Raw genomic sequence first — 20545 nt, 5'->3', positions numbered from 1 at the left:
ATGTACACTATGCTAAAGTGAGGGCTTCAGGAATTTTGGAGGCAGGGGTGCTTTTGGGGAATAATCTGACAGGACCACTTAGATCGCTCTCTGACTTTCAGAAATTTAAAAAGGTGTTGAAAACAACTTTATTTCTAGAGGCTTTTTCTTGAAAGATGGTTCTCTTTTATTATAGTATTGTTTTATAACTGTATGTATTTTGTGAACTGCTTAGGTTTAAGCGGGGTATATAAATCGAGCGAAGAAATATTTTCTCTGGTTTGTTTTAAATCTACTACTTAGGGCTCCTTTTACTAAGCTGCGATAGCGGTTTTAGCACACGCTTAGTGTGCGTTGAATTGCCCTGCGCGCTAGACCTTAACGCCAGCATTGAGCTGGTGTTAGTTCTAGCCGCGTAGCGCGGGTTTAGCGCGTGCTACAAATAATATTAAATATTGAACTAAGGCCAGTCCTGGGCAGACTTGCACGGTCTGCGTCTGTATACGGCTGTTTGGTGGAGGATGGGCTGGGGAGGGCTTCAAGGGCTGGGAGGGTGTAGATAAGTCTTAACAGAGATTTCGGCAGTTGGAACTCAAGCACAGTACAGGGTAAAGCTTTGGATTCTTGCCTAGAAATAGCTAAGAAGAAAAAATAAAAAAATTTAAATTGAATCAGGTTGGGTAGACTGGATGGACCATTCGGGTCTTTATCTGCCGTCATCTACTATGTTACTATGTTTAACGCTATCGCAGCTTAGTAAAAGGAGCCCATAGTAGCTTCATCACATGCTCCCTAATCCTAGTATTTTTGGAAAGAGTAAACAAGCGATTCACAGCTATCCGTTCCACTCCACTCAGTATTTTATAGACCTCTATCATACCTCTGCTTAGCAGTCTCTTCTTCAGGCTGAAGAGCCCTAGCCACTTTAGCCCTTCTCTGTACCTTTTCTAATTCCGCTATATCTTTTTTTGAGATGCGGCAAGCACAATTGCACACAGTTTTCAAGGTGTGCCGCACCATAGAGCGATACAAGGGCACGATAACATTTTCATCTTTATTTTACATTCCTTTCCTTTCATGTGTAAGCAATATTTGCGAGGCTCATATTTAGATGTAGAACAAGTGCCAATGTGTGCTGACGCATTTGGGATTTGTTTGGGTTTTGCACAAGAAGCTGCCATTACTGCGAAACCTTGTGTGCATGCATCCAGCATCCCCTTACATTTGCCCCAGGTTTAAGTTCCATGCAATTAGCTTCTTGCAATCCACTGCATCATGCTCACGATAGCAGCCATATGCTCAGACATCCACACATAGCTCTATAAGGAACCTCTCTGCATTGGCCCCTCAGTGTTTGCAGAAACATTAGTTGATGCTATTGACTTCGTTGCTCTCTTTCACATTGCCCCTGCCTTCCACACACACACTCCTACCATTAGCAGACCAAATATAACAGCACAAAAATATGCCTGCTAGCTTCCACTTTTTCTCCTGGTAAACGTCTAGCATGACAATCAGCCTGCCTCTGCAGGCCTCCCTACATTCATACCAGAAACAGTTAATGAGCTGTCTGCAAGATTAATAGCCAATGAGACCAAATTTCAGCAGTTTCTCTATCCTGACTTCTGAGGATTGCTTCTTCAAATAAGATGTGTTTAGGAGTTATTAGCTCTATCAGGATGAGCAAATCTATCTGTGACATAGCTACAGAGGCACTGTGGGTCAATAAAGATTGGTATCGTCCTGATCTCTTGTTGATGAAGAGACAGACCAGACATCACTAGCATAAAAAATGGAAAAGTATGAGTTAGGGTCATAGAGGATAATTTCCCATTCATAATTGAATGTATCATGGGAAGGTTAAGGACGCAAAGAAAAACCATATTTCAAAGCAGATTTGGGAAGCAAGCAATTCTTCGATTATCTCAGATGGCTTACCAGCTTGAAGGGAATGAAGGACAAAAGATTGGATTTATTCAGGGGTCTTTCACGAGTAATGGTTTTATTCTCATTTTGATAAGAAATTAATAGCATTGAGTTGTCTTTTCCTAAAAAAAAAGGTCCTCAGGTAGGAGATTGTGGAAAAGAGGAGGGTACAGGTCAACTGTCAGGTCAATTTGTCACCTAGGAAAGAATTTAGGCTGATCACTTCTTTGAAGGTATATAAATGTTTGGTTGGTTTAAGTCAGTGGTCTCCAACTCAAACCCTTTGCAGGGCCACATTTTGAATTTGTAGGTACTTGGAGGGCCTCAGAAAAAATAATGTCTTATTAAAGAAATGACAATTTTGCATGAGGTAAAACTCTTTATAGTTTATAAATCTTTCCTTTTGGCTAAGTCTTAATAATAATATTGCCATTTATAGCTAAAGAGACATATGATCAAGAAACTGTTTTATTTTACTTTTGTGATTATGATAAACATACCCAGGGCCTCAAAATAGTACCTGGCGGGCCGCATGTGGCCCCCGGGCCGCGTGTTTGAGACCACTGGTTTAAGTGGATCATCTAGTATAGTATATCATATACTGACAAGGTGTTTGAAGCAGTTGGTTACAGAGATTACACTGCTAGTGGTCTGCATAATTCATTTATCTTTTAAGAATAAAGTAACGGATTCAGTAAATGGTATCCAAGGTTAGGCACTGGAAAGATGCACTACACTCGTATTGTATAAAGGGCGATTCATGCCAAGTGCCCTTTATAGAAAAGCACTTGCCCCTGGATTCTCTAACTAGTGCCGGATAGAAAATCGTGCCTGATTCATGCAAAGATAGGCGGCTGAAATGTAGGCCGGAAAACCCTGGCCTACATTTCAGCCACCTACCTTTGCCACTAGACAGCTGCTTGCCATCAGCAGATCAGGGCAGGGAAATTTCTCCCAATCAGCTGAGCCGGCAGGAGTGCCGAAACTGCGGTTCGGCTGATCGGGGGACATTCCTCTGCCGTGATCAGCTGATTGCAAGCTGCTGTCTAGTGGCAAAGATAGGCAACTGAAATGTAGGCCCAGGTTTTCCGGGCCTATATTTCAGCTGCCTATCTTGTGCCCACATAGGCACTTTAGGTCATCAAACATCACTTCTGGCATTGGCCTTGCCTACTTTGGCATTCGGCAAACTAAAGTCCCTGCGTAGGCGCGATTCCAGCACCTTTGATTTAGGCATTGGTAGGCGCCTCAACTGTGCCATTTCTTGCCCTTTCTAACGGCATTTTTCATTTAATTTAGGTGTCAGTAGGGCGTCTACTGGTGTCTTAGTTTAGGCACTGGTTTTAGAATTTTCCCCTTAGCGTCAATTCCAGCACCCACTTTTGGGCACAAGGACTTATGCTGAAACCTGGTATAAACCTTCAAGCCCAACTGATAGCAGTTGGATGTACAAATTACCCTATTCTTTAGCACGATGCCAAGATTTTTGGAATGGCACTGCTGTGACCACACTTAGGCACACTATGTTATAGAATAGCACATATCTGTGCACAAATCCTATTTAGTGCCAATTAACATCAAGAATCAATTAACAGTCTGTTAAGAGTATAAGAATAGCGATACTGCGTCAGACCATAGGTCTATCTATACCAGTTTCCTGCTTCCATCAGTAGCTAATCCAGGTTACACCTGGCAGAATCCCAAATAGTAGCAAGATTCCATGCTACTTATTCCTGGGCAAGCAATGGCTTCTCCCATGTCTACTCCTTTCCTTCACACATGGAATTTCTATCCATATGGATTCCACGCTGCTATTCTGATTCACGCAGAATGTTTATTTTGTTTGACTAAATTCCCTGTTTAACATATAGCACAACCCCTGTCTCCAATCTGATCCACTCTATCATTTCAATATAATTTGTACCCTGATAAGACAGTGTCCCATTGATTTTCCTCCTTCCACCATGTCTCAGAAAATATATTCTAGCTCTCCCTTATTTTTTCAGCTTCAAATTGTGCTTTTTTCCTGCATCTACAATCTGCTTAGAAGTTGACAGGAATAATTTGCTTCCTTTACTCTCCTCTTAAATGTTCCTGGCTTTGCTTCACCACTATTGAGCCATCTCTGTTGGGATTCCCAAAATGTCCTGTTTTAATAGTATAAGTTTGAACGTATGAATTCGTTACAATTGGGACACTATAATAAATTCAAAGAGATTTGGGGTCCATTAACAAAATTTTGTAACGATTGATCATTAGTATTTCCCTTTGATTTCTGAATGAGTGTTAAACACATCCAGGAAGGGTGGGTGGGAGGGTGCGGGAGGGGAATGTTATGTACTTATTATATCATTTGATTGTAACGAGTGCTGTTTATTGTATTAATTGCTTGTTAACCTGTTGTACTTTATGTTGGCTTTTAAAAATGAATAAAGATTTATTTTAAAAAATAGTATCCTTCAAGGATATCCTACTCTGAACCATACTCTCCTGAGTGACTCAGCTTTCTCCCCACATTCGAGTTTAAAAGCTGCTCTTTCTCCTTTTTAGTGTCAGAAGCCTGGTTTCCTTTCCAATTAAGGTAGAGTCGATCCTTTCAAAATAGCCTCCCCCTTCCCCAGAATGTTGCTTAGTTCATAACAAATCTAAATCCCTCATCCCTGCACCATCATCTCAACCATGCATTGAGATTCCAGAACTCTGCCTGCCTTTTGGGACCTGCGCCTAAATTAGGACATCCAAGTTTGGTCGCCATTTACAGAATCTGGAAGAAAATGGCTCCTCATGAACTAAATATTGCAGTTGTTAAGTTGATTACAGCAAAAAGGGGGTGCTTTACCAGTTAGTTATTGACCAGTATCCAACTTAACTTTCCGAGGTGAGATACAATAAAAGGTGGTTTAGGGTCAGTTGCTGAATTTTTATCTTAGGATGAGATGTCAATAAGGGATACAACAAATAACATTGAATTGGAAAAATTGTTTTAGACTAAATTACAGCTTCTGGTGGAACTCAGTGTGTCATCTGTACAAAATGGAACGTTTACTTGCAATACAATGTGGTCATTTTAATAGATTTAAAGATGTGTGGAGGCCAATAATAAATTATCATAATGATTAATGTTAATTTATTATTCTTTTTCCTTATATGATAATTGAAAGAATGGGGGGGATGGGGGGATGGGGGATGGGTGGGTTATGATAATTTAATATATATGTGCATAATTTAATTGATTAATATACATAAGAATTATATTATTCATGTATAGATATGAGATGGGGGTGGGATATAAATTTTTTAGTTATATATTGTTATGGAATTATCAAGTGATAATGTAATATGTTGTGTTCATATTTTAATGTACACTTGATGTATATGTTAAAATGAATAAAGATTTGGAAAAAAATAATAATAATAATTCACCACGGGTGTAAAGATCAAAGTCCACTTTATTGATAGCAGCACTGCGAGGCCTCGAAGACTCGACACTGACAGTGTTTCGGCATCTAGGCCTTTGTCAAGAATCTATTGAGCCATGACATGTTAAAAACAATTTAAAAAATAATATGAAGCACATAATATAAACTAATATAAAACACATAGTATAAACTAATAAAACCATAACTAATAAAAGCACATCAAGCAAAAAAAAATATGTATTATTAAACAGAAAATGATCAAATCAATTAGCAAAGACAAATGGACCAATGCATTAAAATTTTGAAAACAAGATATAACTAAACATATTGTTAGACATTTATAAATCAGATAAACATCTATTAGAAGTACACAAGTAATAAAGAATAATTATAAAGATAAATAATGATACACATAAAGATACTGATTGAAAGTAAAGTGAAACTAGAAAGTAGAAGGGTAGAAAAGAACAGAAGGCAAGGCGAATGTAATACCGAAAGAAATCTGGTGAAAAAAGAAATAGGAGACTGCGTAACACGGGTTAAATCCAAATCCAGATCATCGTACCAAAACAGTTTTGATAGTCATGTTGGACAGTATCTGGGTAAAAGCTGACTAGGCCTCTGACGCTCTTCTATTACGATTAGATCAATCTGAAGTACAGTAAACCCCCACAAATTTGCGGTTCACAAATTGTGGACTCAGGGCTCCTTTTACTAAAGTGCGCTAGCGTTTCTAGCACACGCAGATTAGCCCGCGCTAACCCCACGCTACAGGGCTAGAACTAATGCCAGCTCAATGCTGGCATTAGCGTCTAGTGCATGCGGCATTGTAATGCGCACTATTCCATGCGTTAAGCCCTAACGCAGCTTGGTAAAAGGAGCCCTTAGTCTTTGGCAGTATTTTCTGACCGCCTCTTCCGGGAACTAAAGTCAGGCTACAGCAATCAGGAGCTGTTTTGACACACCAGATAGCGTGTAGCCTGACTTTAGTTCCTGGAAGAGGCGGTCAGAAAATACCGCGAAAGATCGAGCACCTGATTTTCCTTATTCGCCGCCACCCCAGCTGCCCTCTCCTGCCTCCGATCCGCTCCAAAACTGCATTCACGTTTTTTTGAAATTCGCGGGTGTTCCTGGAACGGAGCCTCCCCGTGAATTTCAGGGGAGAACTTTAGGGGTAATTATTACCATCCACCATGGCATGCTATCCAACTGTCTGGATGAAATAGAAATGCAAATTATCCCTTTGAAGTGGAATTTCTTGAAAAATAGATCGTAGGTAGTTTATGGGATAGGCTCTATCTCATAATTCTTGCCTTTATAGTGAGAGGTTCCTTATTCCTGATTGCAGAGTTTGACTTTGAATTTTATGTTACTGGATATGATATCCAGTTAGTCACTTAAGAACATAAGAGTTGCCTCCGCTGAGGCAGACCAGAGGTCCATCTTGCCCAGCGGTCCGCTCCCACAGCGGCCCATCAGGCCTATTGCCTGAACAATGGTCCCTGACTAATTAAATAACTTATCTCTAATCCTATCCCTATAATCTACCTCTACTCTTATCTGTACCCCTCAATCCCTTTGTCCTCCAAGTACCTATCCAAAGCTTCTTTGAAGCCCTGTAGCGTGCTCTTGCTTATCACATCCTCCGGTAGCGCGTTCCATGTATCCACCACTCTCTGTGTGAAAAAGAACTTCCTGGCGTTTGTTCTAAACCTCTCCCCTTTCAATTTCTCTGAGTGCCCCCTTGTACTTGTGGTTCCCCATAATTTGAAAAATCTGTCCCTGTCTACTTTTTCTATGCCCTTCATGATCTTGAAGGTTTCTATCATGTCTCCTCTAAGTCTCCGCTTTTCCAGGGAGAAAAGCCCCAGCTTTTTCAGTCTGTCAGTATATGAGAGGTCCTCCATGCCCTTTATTAGCTTAGTTGCTCTTCTCTGGACTTTCTCAAGTACCGCCATGTCCTTCTTGAGGTACGGCGACCAGTACTGAACACAGTACTCCAGGTGCGGGCGCACCATTGCACGATACAGTGGCAGGATGACTTCCTTCGTCCTGGTCGTGATACCCTTCTTAATGATACCCAACATTTTGTTTGCTTTCCTTGAGGCTGTGGCGCACTGTGCCGACGCCTTTAATGTTGTGTCTACCATCACTCCCAGGTCTCTTTCAAGGTTGCTCACCCCTAGCAAGGTTGCTCACCCCTAGCAAGAACCCCTAGCAAGAACAAATTCAATGCATGCCTGTAACATAATAACAGGCTGGCTTGATCAAGATCTTTAAAATTTTATCTAGATAAATTTACTACAGGCTGATTTTTGAAGAGGAAAAATGCTTTGTCCATCTGGGCAAGCACAGAGGATGTTTCAATTACTTTATGTCTGTATTGTCAAGTTCCAGTTGTCTTTCATTGATCCTAAAAAAAAACACCTTTATTCAAATTATGTTCATTATACATGAATTCTCCATTATAATATATCAAATGTCTGTTTAGGTTGCTGAGATCCTTTTTCTCCCTCTAAAACTGAATATATCATCAGCTTACTTGATAGATATTGAAATGTATTTATTTATTCAATTTTCTCTACTGTTCTCCCAGGGGTGCTCAGAATGGTTTACATGAATTTATTCAGGTACTGGAGCATTTTTCCCTCTGTGTCCTGGTGGGTTCACAATCTTTCTAATGTTCCTAGGGCAATGGGGGATTAAATGACTTACCCAGGGTTACAAGGAGCAGCATGGGTTTGAACCCCCAACTTCCGAGGGCTGAGACTGCGCCACACTTTCCCCCCCCCTTTGTTGGATTGTGACTACTGATTTCTTTAGATCTCTATGCATCCGATGGTTAGAGTGACATTTCAGTTACCCCAAAACAGAGGATTATTTGGAGTTATTTTGGAGACCAAACTTACAATATATGGTCTAATTTCATTAATATTCCCCAGGACCTCAGCGATACCACTCAGGGCTCAATTACTCTCACAGCCTGAAAATTTAAGCATCCCATCATCACTACTAAGACTAAGGGGTGTTTTTATTAAGGTGCGCATTTAGCTTGCGCTAAATTAGTTAGCGTACCTTAATAAAAGGACTCCTAAGTATCTTAATAAAAAAGTCGGCCTGCAACTTAGCTTATGGTATAGATTTCGGCCCCTTATGTGATTGAGTTTGACACCTCTGCCCTACACATAGAGAGAAAATGAAATAAAAGGAATCCCGTGGTTAAGTAAAGCTCTGAATAAAGCTCCACCGTCTTTTACGGACGGATGATTGCCAGAAGTGAATTGTGAGGTGATCTGTATCTCTGTATAACGTCGCTGCCCCTTGATATTCATCAGCTGCTCTCTCGGCCAAAGCTTACCATCCTCTGGATAGTTTTATCTCTCACCAAGTTGAAAGTGACAGTTTTCATGAACGTAAGACTATTTTTTTCAGCAGCACTCCATAAAGGAATTTCTTTTTATAAACCACCAGGCACCACTTGGTTAGGGTGGAAATCTTACAAATCAATAAGGCATTCTGGTAACACCAAAGTGGGGGTGAAGGAGGAACATTTTGTTCCGATATTCAAGAAAGAACCAGATAAACACAGAGGACTCTAGTTACAAAAAAAATCAGATAGGATTTGTGACATAGCAACAAGAAGCAAAATGGACCTCATGATCTTTTAACCTAGTAGAGACCGAAGCTGATAACCAGGAAAGCCTGTTTCAGATTCCACTGCTCCTCCTTGTGACCTTGAGCAAGTTACTTAAGCCTCTGTGGCTTTAGGTACATAGTATCATAGTAAATGACGGCAGATAAAGACCTGAACGGTCCATCCAGTCTGCCCATTAGTTATACCCATTATAAATTCAGGATTAAATTAACTTGCCTTTTTTCTTTGATATTTCTGAGCTATGGACCGTAAAGTCCACCTGGTACTGTCCTGTGTTCCAACTGTTGGAGTTGCCATCAAAGCTCACTCCAGCTTAACCAACCATCCCGTTGTTTGCAGGATGCCTGCTGTAAAGTCTGGCCAGTGACGTCCTCATGTTCCAAGATATTGGGGTTCCCATTGATACCCTCCCCAGCCCATCCTGCACTGAATCAAAGAAATGACAAGTGAATTGAATCATGTATTTTTTAAATGGGTATAACTAATGGGCAGACTGGATGGACCGTTCAGGTCTTTATCTGCCATCATTTACCATGTTACTATGAATCACCATATATGGGACACAGACCAAGCAAGTCTGCCCAGTACCAGCCTTCGTTCTTTAATTTATACCATTCATTTTCTAATTAGAGATCTTCTGGGTTTATCCCATGCCGTTTTGAATTCCGTCACCATTCTCTTCTCTACCACTTCCCTTGGGAGGGCATTCCATGCATCCACCACCGAATTTCCCAACATTCTTCCTAAGTCTCCTCTCCTCAACTTCAATTTATGCCCTTTAATTTTACCATTTTTCCTTAGATTTGAACCCCCCCCCCAAGGACAGGGAAATTTCTAGTGTACTTGAATATAGAAACATAGAAACAGAAAAAGACGGCAGATAAGGGCCGCGGCCCATCTAGTCTGCCCACCCCAATGACCCTCCCCTATTTATCTCTGTGCAGAGATCCCACGTGACAATCCCATTTCTTCTTAAAATCAGGCACGCTGCTTGCCTCGATCACCTGAAGTGGAAGTCTATTCCAGCGATCAACCACTCTTTCGGTGAAAAAGTATTTCCTGGTGTCGCCGTGCAATTTCCCGCCCCTTATTTTCCATGGATGTCCTCTTGTCGCTGTCGGACCTTTGAAAAAGAAGATATCTTCTTCTACCTCGATACGGCCCGTGAGGTATTTGAACGTCTCGATCATTTCTCCCCTCTCTCTGCGTTCCTCGAGTGAGTATAGCCGTAATTTATCCAGCCGTTCCTCGTACGGGAGATCCTTGAGTCCCGAGACCATCCGGGTGGCCATTCACTGGACTGACTCAAGCCTCAGTACATCCTTGCGGTAATGAGGCCTCCAGAATTGTACGCAGTATTCCAGATGGGGCCTCACCATGGATCTATACAATAGCATAAAGACTTCAGGCTTGCGGCTGACGAAACTCCTACGTATATATCCTATGATCTGCCTAGCCTTAGATGAAGCCCACTCCACTTGATTGGCAGTCTTCATGTCTTCACTGATGATTACCCCCAAGTCCCGTTCTGCAAAAGCCCTTGCTAGGATCTCGCCATTTAGGGTGTAAGTCTCGCATGGATTTTGGCTGCCAAGGTGCATGACTTTGCATTTCTTGGCATTGAAGCTCAGTTGCCAGGTCCTAGACCATTGCTCCAATAGGAGTAGGTCGTGTTTCATATTGTCCGTTGTGCTCTTGCTTGTTATGTTACACAGTTTGGCATCATCGGCGAATAACATTATTTTACCGCGAAGCCCCTCAGCCAAGTCTCTTATAAAGATATTGAAAAGGATCGGGCCCAAGACCGAGCCCTGTGGCACTCCGCTGATCACTGCCGTCATTACGGAGGGGGTTCCGTTCACCACCAGCCTCTGAAGCCTACCACCAAGCCAGTCCTCAACCCATTTAGTCAAAGTGTCACCTAATCCTCTCTGCTTGAGCTGCTACTGATAAAGGTGTAAGATAAATCTAAAATAAATCTGTCATATTCTGTGTTTCTACAGATTGCTTAATTATTGCATCTCTCCACTATTCCCTATTGATGGTTATTTTATGAACTATTAAGATACCTACTTTTTTCTCTTTTCTGCAGAGGACTATTTATTCCACTGTTATTTCTAGCCAGGTAGATATCAGAACCTATGACTGTCTCATTTCACCACAGATCCCCTAAGTATAAAACTATTCCATTTTTCTACTAAGCAAGATAGGCAAGAAGTCACCAATGGATGTTTATGGCAACCAAGGACATCTCAGACCGAAAGAGTAGTCAGTAAATTTCATTCACCCAATCTTCTCATCCTGAGCTCTGTCTCTCTCCACTGAGGTTGAGGATAGGAAAGTGCAGAGCACTTTATTCAAATGGCCAATGCAAGGGTATTTGATGCCCCAGATCAGTAATGTTCAATGTAAGACCTGGAGGGTCAATGGTGACTCCTAGAGATCTCTGGGGTAGTCCTCAGTCTTTCGGGGGGGGGGGGGGGGTTCTGCCATGCTGTCTCATTTAAAATATTGTGTAAATTTCTGGAGGCCACACCTTCAAAAAGATATAAAAAGGATGGAGTTGGTCCAGAGGAAGGCTACTAAAATGGTGCGTCATCTTCATCATAAGGCATATAGGGACAAACTTAAAGATCTCAATATGTATATTTCAGAGAAATGGTGTGGAGGGGGAGATATGATAGAGATGTTTAAATCAAAAATTCAAAAAATGTTTCAATACCTACGTGGCATAAATGTGCATGAGTTGAATCTCTTTCATTTGAAAGGAAGCTCTGGAATTTCTGAATTTTCGGAGTGCGCCTGGTGGAATGCTATATGTTGGCAGTGTAACAGTGTTGTTTGCCACATTTTCATAAAGTTTGGCGTTTATTAGATTCTTACTGTTTAGCTACTGAGTGACTTTTGTGGGAATTTGACTCTTATATGTGCCTTAGGAAGGAGGAGGGAGCTGACCAGAAGGTAAACACCTGCCGGAGGGAGGCACGTATTTGAGACACAGAATAGAGGGAGGCAGAGAGAGGGGGCGGGGCCCATTGGGACTCGGGAGGGAGGGAGAGGGGCGCGATAGGACACTGAAGGGAAAACAGGACCCCCGTTCGTAAGTACGAATCCAACTTAAGTCAGAGGTTCATAAAACAGGGACTGCCTATATAATTTTTTTCTTTCTTTCTATATTAATTATGGATGATTTTTTTCAATATGGCAGTAGTAAATATTAGTTAAACTTGGAAACTTGAAACCTAGGAGAGAGGGGATTTAAATTACCTGCATGCTACCATTTATCACCCCAAGAATCTTGGTGCTGTAGTCGACTGCCTAGTTCACCTAATGGAAGCACCAGCCCTGTTTATCCAAGGTTGTGAAATGCAAGAACCTGAGGGAAGAAGGGATATCCCCAATTTTATAATCATTATCACCTAGTCTCCCACGTTAATGCAAAATGTTTCCAAATAAACTAAAACAAAAAATCATTAGCCGCAAATGGTTTGGAGAACGCTCCTTCGGGCACTAAAGTCAAAAAAGCAGGATGAGAATCCATGGCAACAAGAGATGCACCAATCAGAACCGACCTCATTAAACATCTCCTGCTGGAAATTAAAAGTCTGATTAATACAGATTGTCTTAAAGGAAAATACACCTCATTAAAAAAACATTATCTCTGTTTAACAAAAGAGACAGTACAGAAAAACAGCAAAAACTGCTCCCCACTCCGGGCCACTGCACTTGCAGAGTCAGGAGCTGATGGCATACTGAGTCCTGCCGCAGTGTTGTGCTAAGATGGCAACCGGAGTGAGGCAGCAAGGGATAGCCTGGCATGGGGGGGGGGGGGAAGAAGGACAGAGCAGAAACCAAGTTGAAAGCAGATTGCCAATACTGTAATGGAAACAGCAGGGTGAAAGACTGGAAGGGGACGGGAACCAGAGACAGGTAATGCCTAAGATGTGAGAACAACGGTTGAGTGAGAATGGATTTTGGGAACTAGCAGACTTTCATGTCTGACTAGGGAACACATGTGAAAGGCAATGCTATAACTTGATGCCTAGTGTTACATGTCAAGTGCATTTGTATTCTATAGAATAATAGATTTATATGTGTCAGAAGCAGTGGCATAGCAGGGGGCGGTGGCACCCCTCTCCCATCCTCTTCCCCGCCTCTCCTGCTGCACGTGCGCCCCTTCTCTTCCCCCTGCCGTATCTTTTTATCTTCAGCACTTTCTACGCCATTCGTTAGAAGCATAAATTAACATAAGAACATAAGAAGTTGCCTCCGCTGGGTCAGACCTGAAGGTCCATTGCGCCCAGCGGCCGCTCCCGCGGCGGCCCATCAGGTCCATGACCTGTAAGGTGATCCTTGTCTACACCCTTGGATCCCCTTTATCCATTCTATCTATACCCTTTCATAACCTATCCCTACCTCTATCTGTATCGCTCAATCCCCGTATCAGGAATTTATCCAATCCTTCTTTGAGCACGTGTAAGAGCACGTGTAAGTGCTAGGTGCTGTTCTGTAACCTACACACCGCAGTCGCCTAGCAAGTCCATGTAGACAGAGTATTGGTGAGCCATGGGTGTGTCATCAAATGACACATACAACTTACAGAATGCTATCAGTTGCACACATTGCGTGGCACATCCAGGCACGCCAACATACGACTTGTCATAAGTGGCTGCATTTATATTTTAGCATGCCTACACGGCTTTTTGTTGGTTTTCTATATTGGCTTAGGGGATGTTATAGAATTGGCATTAAGTGTGCCCCACTGTGGTACCTACGTTGTGGCACCAAGTTATAGAATTCCGCTGAGAAAGTCTAAGGGTGAGTCCTGGCCGAAGAAAGCGAACCAATCGGCTGGTATCCTCTAAACATCCATTCTGCTCCGACCTCTCCTCTGTTTTCCACCTTATTCATAGAGAACAGACCAGCTAATATTCAGTGCCATTTAAATTAGCCAGAAACGGAGCTGACGGCTTAAATAGCACGTATTTATTTATTTACTACTACTGCTATTAATTATTTCTATAGCGCTACCAGATGTACGCAGCGCTGTACAGAGTCACAAAGAAGAAGAAAACAGTCCCTGCTCAAAAGAATTTACAATCTAAACAATCAAGACAGACAAACAGGATGTCATGGATACAGTTAAGGGGAACAGTTAATCAATTTTCTAAACTTCTTCCAGGGGAGCTCAGAGTGGTTCACATGAATTTATTCAGGTACTCAATCATTTTTCCCTGTCTATCCTGGTGGGCTCACAATCTCTCTAATGTACTTGGGGCAATTGGGGGGGGGGTGGATTAAGTGACTTGCCCAGGATCACAAGGAGCAGTGTAGGCTTGAACCCAGAACCTCAGGGTGCGGAGGCTGTAACTTTAATCACTGTGCCACACTCTCCCCCATTCTTGTCTTGGTTGGGCTGAGACCCTTTTAGTGGCCCCTCCTATTGTGATGTCACAATGCCTCATCCCACCAATGCTTAAGAGCCAACCTCATCGGTGATGTCACAATGGCTTCGTTTCCCTATACTTGTGTCCATTTACTAGATGCATTTGCCTCATTGAAATGAAAAATGTCAAGAAAAGTGTGGAATAACTTGGGCTTATTTTTCTATACTGTTCTCACAGGGAAGCTCAGTTTACATGAATTGACTCAGGTACTCAATCTGAATATTGGCCCGTAACTTACAGTATACTAAGAGTAGCATGCATAAGATGGAGTCATGCCCTTACCCCACCACACTGCCCATGTATATGCCCTCTTGTAGTTACATGCTATCCTATAGAACAGTTCGCAGTACATGTATGCATTTAAGTGCCACTTTTCTGTGTATCAAAGACGCACATATTTACATGCACTCGGTTATACAATAGTTTTTTTAATGGCTGTAGCAGATAATCAACACTCACTATAAAATGGGAGTATTAAATACTTAAATCCAATTCTTTACTATTTAAAAACTTCTACAAAAAAAGAATTGCCAATCTTAAATACTATAATAAAAAAAACTATTTAATAAATACATAATATTACTCAGTGTAAACTACAAAATATATAAGCACAGGATATTTCCAATTCATCAAACTTACAATGCCAATAAATATAACAATAAAAGCAACAGTCCATAAAAGTAGAGGAGTACTTATCTCCACTGGAATAATTGTGTTGTCCTGGGCTCAGCTGCAGATCTGAAAGTGCTTCGTGCTCCCAACAAAAAACAAAAAAATCCCAAAAATTCCAAAAGTTCAAAAAATCACAATCAAAGTTCAAATTCATTAATCCAATTAATCCATTTTCAGTTCATCAGTTCAAACAATCATTTGTTGATAACATGGTTTGTTTGACCTGATGAATTGAGTATGGATTAATTGGATTAATGAACTTGATCTTTGATTGTGATTTTTTTAACTTTTTGAATTTTTGTTTTTTTGTTTTTTGTTGGGAGCATGAAGCACCTTCGGATCTGCAGCTGAGCCCAGGACAACGCAATTATTCCAGTGGAGATAAGTACGGACTGTTGCTTTTATTTTTATATTTATTGGTAGGGGAGTGCATTGTAAGATTGATGAATTGGAAATATCCTGTGCTTATATATTTTGTAGTTTACACTGGTTTACACTGAGTAATATTATGTATTTATTAAATAGTTTTTTGTTATAGTATTTAAGATTGGCAATTCTATTTTTGTAGCAGATAATGTCAAAAGAAGGAGAGTCAGTATGGATCTTTTTGGACCATGAGCACAGGTATGTGCTTGCTTATGAACATACATCAAAAGTACGTTAAATCATCCCCAATAATACATTTAACTCTTTGGATGCTGGACCTTCTGTAGTGCTTCCTATGAGCTTAGCCGCTTATATAAGAGTTTAGCATTTCAATCATCATCAGTCTCGTGTTTCTTTCTAAATACTTTACATATCCCTTTTTTCCGTAGTTTTAACTTTAAATGCTTTTGCCTCTCGGCTGTTTTAAGGAGTGTCCCTTAAAATTACTGTGCCGCTATATCTAGCAGCGCCGTAATTTTAAGGGACGCTCCTTGAAACAGCCGATTGGCGAAACATGATTCATGGCGGATCATGTCCTCATTGACATCAAACTGGAGGCATTAAAAGGCAGATATTCTCAAAAGTAGCTGTTTTTACTCATTTGTTGTTCAATATGGCACAGATTCTGTTAACAGTGCTTACATCGGCCAGCCCCTCCAGAAACAGCACCGGTCGCAGGTCAATCACGCATAGGTACTGTTAATAGAATCACAGCTTACGTCTAACATAGGTGCTGGTAATGTAGGCCAGGCTTTTGCAGGCCTGCATTACCAGCACCTATGTTTGACAAGAATCATGTCTAAAGGCCTAAGGTCATTTCCGGCATACACCACAACTACTTTGACCTTAGGCTTCGTTAGATGTCTCTGTAGGTGCAATTACGATGCTGTTTAGAGAATTTGGGCCTACACCTAAGTCCCTGTTGTCTTTGTGTTGTTTTCATGTTGTATCTGTGTTATTGTGTTGTTTGTCCAGTTGCTCTCAGTGTGATATTAATTTGTCTGTGGGGGATCTCCAAATTGCCTGTCATAATACTGGTATGATAAGCAGCTGCCAACACTCACGCAGGAGCAACACATCAGGACCATAACGAAGGACTCCATCACGCCAGAGATGCCCACGACCCAAGTTAGACGCAGGAATAAAATCACCCCAAAGATGTTCTGCAGGCAAGGAAGATAGACGCCCATGAAGGTTCCCATTCGTGGAGCCTATGAAAGAACAAGTAGACAAATTGATTACTTGGGGAAGAAAGCAGCCTTACCCAATGGTTCTGAAAGACAATATAAGAAGGTATTTAGTTTCCACGCCAAAATTCTCCTAACTGCTAGACAACAGGATAAGGTTGTGATCATTGCTGAAGAAAGGCTATCAGCTGGAGAGAGAGAAAGGAGACAGTGAAGAAAAGGGGAAGAGACTATAATTAGAGGAAAGAGGAAAAGGAGCGAGAAAAACAACAGGTATAATGAACGAATAACAGCAAATGAAACATAACTGGAATTGAGACATCCATGCGGCAGTGGCATAGTAAGGCAGGGGGGGGACTACCCCAGGCGCTGTCTTGGTAGGGGTGTCGGCACATCTTCTCTTCTCCACCCCAGTCCTTCCCCACCGTACGCGTGCCTTGCCTTCCTCCCATGCCTCTAGCTCTTTGCTGGCACAAGCAGCATCCCCATCCTACTGCTTGTGCCGGCCTCGGCTCTCCCTCTGAAGTCACTTCCTGGCCATGGGGCCAGGAAGTGACATCAGAAGGAGAGCCAAGGTTAGTGTGAACAGGAGATAGGAGATGCTGTTCATGCCAGGAAAGAGCTAGAGGCATGGGAGGAAGGCAAGGCACGCATGGAGAAGAGAAGAGGTTTGCCCACCTGCACTGCTGGTATAGGTTAGGAAGAGGACTTAGAACAGAGGGAAGAAAAAAAAGAAATGGAGGATTGTGTTTAGGGTTACCAGACGTCCAGATTTACCTGGACATGTCTTCTTTTCAGAGGGCATGTCCGGACGACTTTTCAAAACCCGGCACTTTGGGTTTTGAAAAGTAGATCGTATCAGGAGGGGGCATTTGTGCATGCATGAATGCAACACGGTGGCATCACATGTGTATGATGTGCGTATGATGCCCGACCGACCAACAAGAACAGGCTAAGGGGGTGGGGGCTAGGGGCATGGTGTGGGTGGAACTGGGGGGGCCGGGGGGGCGGGTCTATGGGTCTGGATTTTAAGGAAGTAAAATCTGGTAGCCCTACCTGTGTTTATCCCCTTTATGGTGGAAATTAGCACTGCAGTGCAAGCAGTACATCTCATCTGTTAGGGAAGAGGAAAGGCTTTACAGGGTGGAGGGGCAGAGTTTGGAGGAACATCTCAGTGCCCCATGTGGTGTGAGCAGAGGGCTATAATGTCAGCCGCCAAGAAAGGGAAGACACGTTCACGCACTGCACATAAGCTTCTGATACTTATTACCGATTCTGTTCAAGCATCTGGCACAGCAACCAGGGTAATATCTGCCTGTCATGTTATCCTAAGAATGAATGGAGCTAGATTAGCAGAAGGAGAGAAGCAGCGAGGAAGAGATACACAGCCAAAGAAGGACAGAACACAGGAAAGGACAACAGAGGAGAGACACAGAGAAACCTGATCAATCACCCGCTCGGTGAAGAAGTACTTCCTGGTGTCACCTTGAAATCTTCCCCAGATCTGCCCCATGCATATTCATTAGGGATATCCCAAAAACCCGACTGGCTAGTGGTCCTCCAGGACAGGGTTGGGGACCTGGTTTACGCAATCAAAACTGGCTTACACAAAGTGGTTTACATATTTTAGACAGGTACTTATTTTGTACCTGGGGCAATGAAGTGTTAAGTGACCTGGCCAGAATCACAAGGAACTGAACTCCCAACCTCAGGGTGCTGAGGCAGCTGCTCTAACCATTAGGCCACTCCTCTACTCCCCGTGGCCTAAGAGCTAAGATTGTGATGTCATAATGCCTCATTCCACCAATAAGAGTCAACCTCATCAATGATGTCACAATAGCTGGATTGTAAAAGGTAAAGGACTTGATATACTGCTTTTTTGTGTGGTTATAATCAGAGCAGTGAACATATTTTAGACAGGTACTTATTTTGTACCTGGGGCAATGAAGTGCTAAGTGACTTGTCCAGAGTCACAAGGAGCTGTAGTGGGAACTGAACTCACAACCTCAGGGTGTTGAGGCAGCTGCTCTAATCACTAGGCTACTCCTACTACTATCAATTATTTCTGTAGCGCTAATAGATGTACGCAGCACTGTACAGAGTCACAAAGAAGACAGTCCCTGCTCAGAAGAGCTTACAATTTAAACAGGATGGCATGGATTATGCTATTATTTTTGCTTAATGGAGCAAATTTCTTGGTATTATAGCTACAGCTTTTCTATTTTCACACTCAGCAATGATACATTGATAAAAAGACATTTTGGGCCTGATTCTAAAAACGACGCCTTAAGTTAGGCAGCAATAGGTAGGCGCCCTGCTGCCGCCTACCTTAAGTGGTTTTAATTGGTTTTATCAGCTCACTGATTGGCTGCGCCAATTAAAATTTCATTTAGAAAAACATTTCCTTCGATTTCTCTTGAGTCCATCAACTTCATCCTAAGCCCCTCAGTTCAGAGCCTCCTTTCAGCTGAAAGAGAGCCACATCCTGTGCATGTGAGCTGCTGTTAAGATGTGTTATTTTTATTGTTAATCTCATTTAACTCACATAAAAGAGGATCTGTGCTAAAATAGTGTTAGTGGTAAACAGTGGCATGCAGTGAGGGCTTTCAGGGGATTCAGTGAATCCCCAGCTTTATAGCCCTGCTTTTTTATGTAGGTTTAATTTTTGCTTGATGCCTACTCAACCACTCATTTAGTAAATGCATGTTAATATATGTGGCTATCATGGGGGGGGGGGTCCTTTTACTAAACTGCAGTAAACAATAACATGTGCTTACCGTGAGCGGTAAATTTGCTGATTTGCAGTGCACCCCATGCAGTAAATAAATATTTTGGACCTGATTCTAGAAACGGCATCCCGATTGTAGGCGGTAGTGGGCATCCTACCGCCAGCGAACGGACCAATCAGGGGGCAAAGGACACTTTCAATGTAGGCATTGTTTGCACACATATGTAGATATCTAGGCATACCTAAAAACACCTAAGGCTGGCACAGGCATGGTTTATGCCAGAAGTGGCCTTTGGCATCCGTAGGCATGCCTAGGCGCTTCTCATAGGTGCATGTCAGACACCTTAAACGTAGGCCTGTAAAACACTGACCTACGTTCAAGACATCTATAGATGAAAATAGACTCTGTTCTGGACACAGCGCCTACCGGTGATTGACACGGTCAGTGGCATAGTAAGGGGGGTGGGGGGTGGACCGCCCCGGGCACGGTCATTCTCAGTACGCTGGCACCCCACCTGCTCTCCACTCCTCCCTTCCCACTCCTCCCCCTGCCGTGTTCATGCCCCTTCCCTTCCCCCCGTACCTTTTTAACTTTGGCACGAGTAGCCATGGACTTACTGCTCGCGTCGGCTGTGGCGCTCTCTCTGATGTCACTTTCGGAACCACGCCTAGGAAATAACATCGGAGAGAGTGCCAAAGCTGACGCGAGCGGCATGTTCGTGGCTGCTCTCGCCGAAGATAGAAAGGTACGAGGAAGGGGCGGGGAGGGAGAGGGGTGCCACCACCCTAGTGCCGCTCGCCCATGCTATGCCACTGGACAGGGTAGGTGCCCGTTTTGCAGGCGCCCACCGCGCCAGGTGCCATTTCCAGAATCAAGCCCTTTGTATTTTTGTGGAAGGGGCTGTGTTTGGGAGTGGAGAGTGAGCATGACAATGCTACTTAGCGGATGGGGCATTGCTGAGCGCTAACTAATTAGCGTGAGGTTCGTGTTTGCGCCCTTGCTGCCTACAAAAGGAGTGGTGGTAAGGGCTCACACAGCAATATTTTTAATGGCCATCTCATAAAAATACTTATAATCAACCCTTCTTTACTTCGTAACAAATGCC

The 20545-nt window shown here is 42.6% G+C and overlaps 1 protein-coding gene across 1 annotated transcript in view; it reads right to left on the bottom strand.

Moving 5' to 3' along the window:
• The window catches only part of SLC12A5 (solute carrier family 12 member 5), a gene marked incomplete at its 5' end in the record, with an annotated part of 142652 nt that overhangs the window by 109926 nt on the left and 12181 nt on the right, over window positions 1-20545 (bottom strand). Inside the window, one exon of the mRNA XM_033962619.1 lies at window positions 16589-16735. Within this exon, the coding sequence (XP_033818510.1) occupies window positions 16589-16735 (147 nt within the window). The remainder of the gene's footprint in view (window positions 1-16588; window positions 16736-20545) is intronic.

This window comes from Geotrypetes seraphini, chromosome 11 (genome assembly GCF_902459505.1).
Source record: "Geotrypetes seraphini chromosome 11, aGeoSer1.1, whole genome shotgun sequence".
Taxonomy (NCBI): domain Eukaryota; kingdom Metazoa; phylum Chordata; class Amphibia; order Gymnophiona; family Dermophiidae; genus Geotrypetes; species Geotrypetes seraphini.
This window is presented reverse-complemented; position numbering and strand designations above follow the sequence as displayed.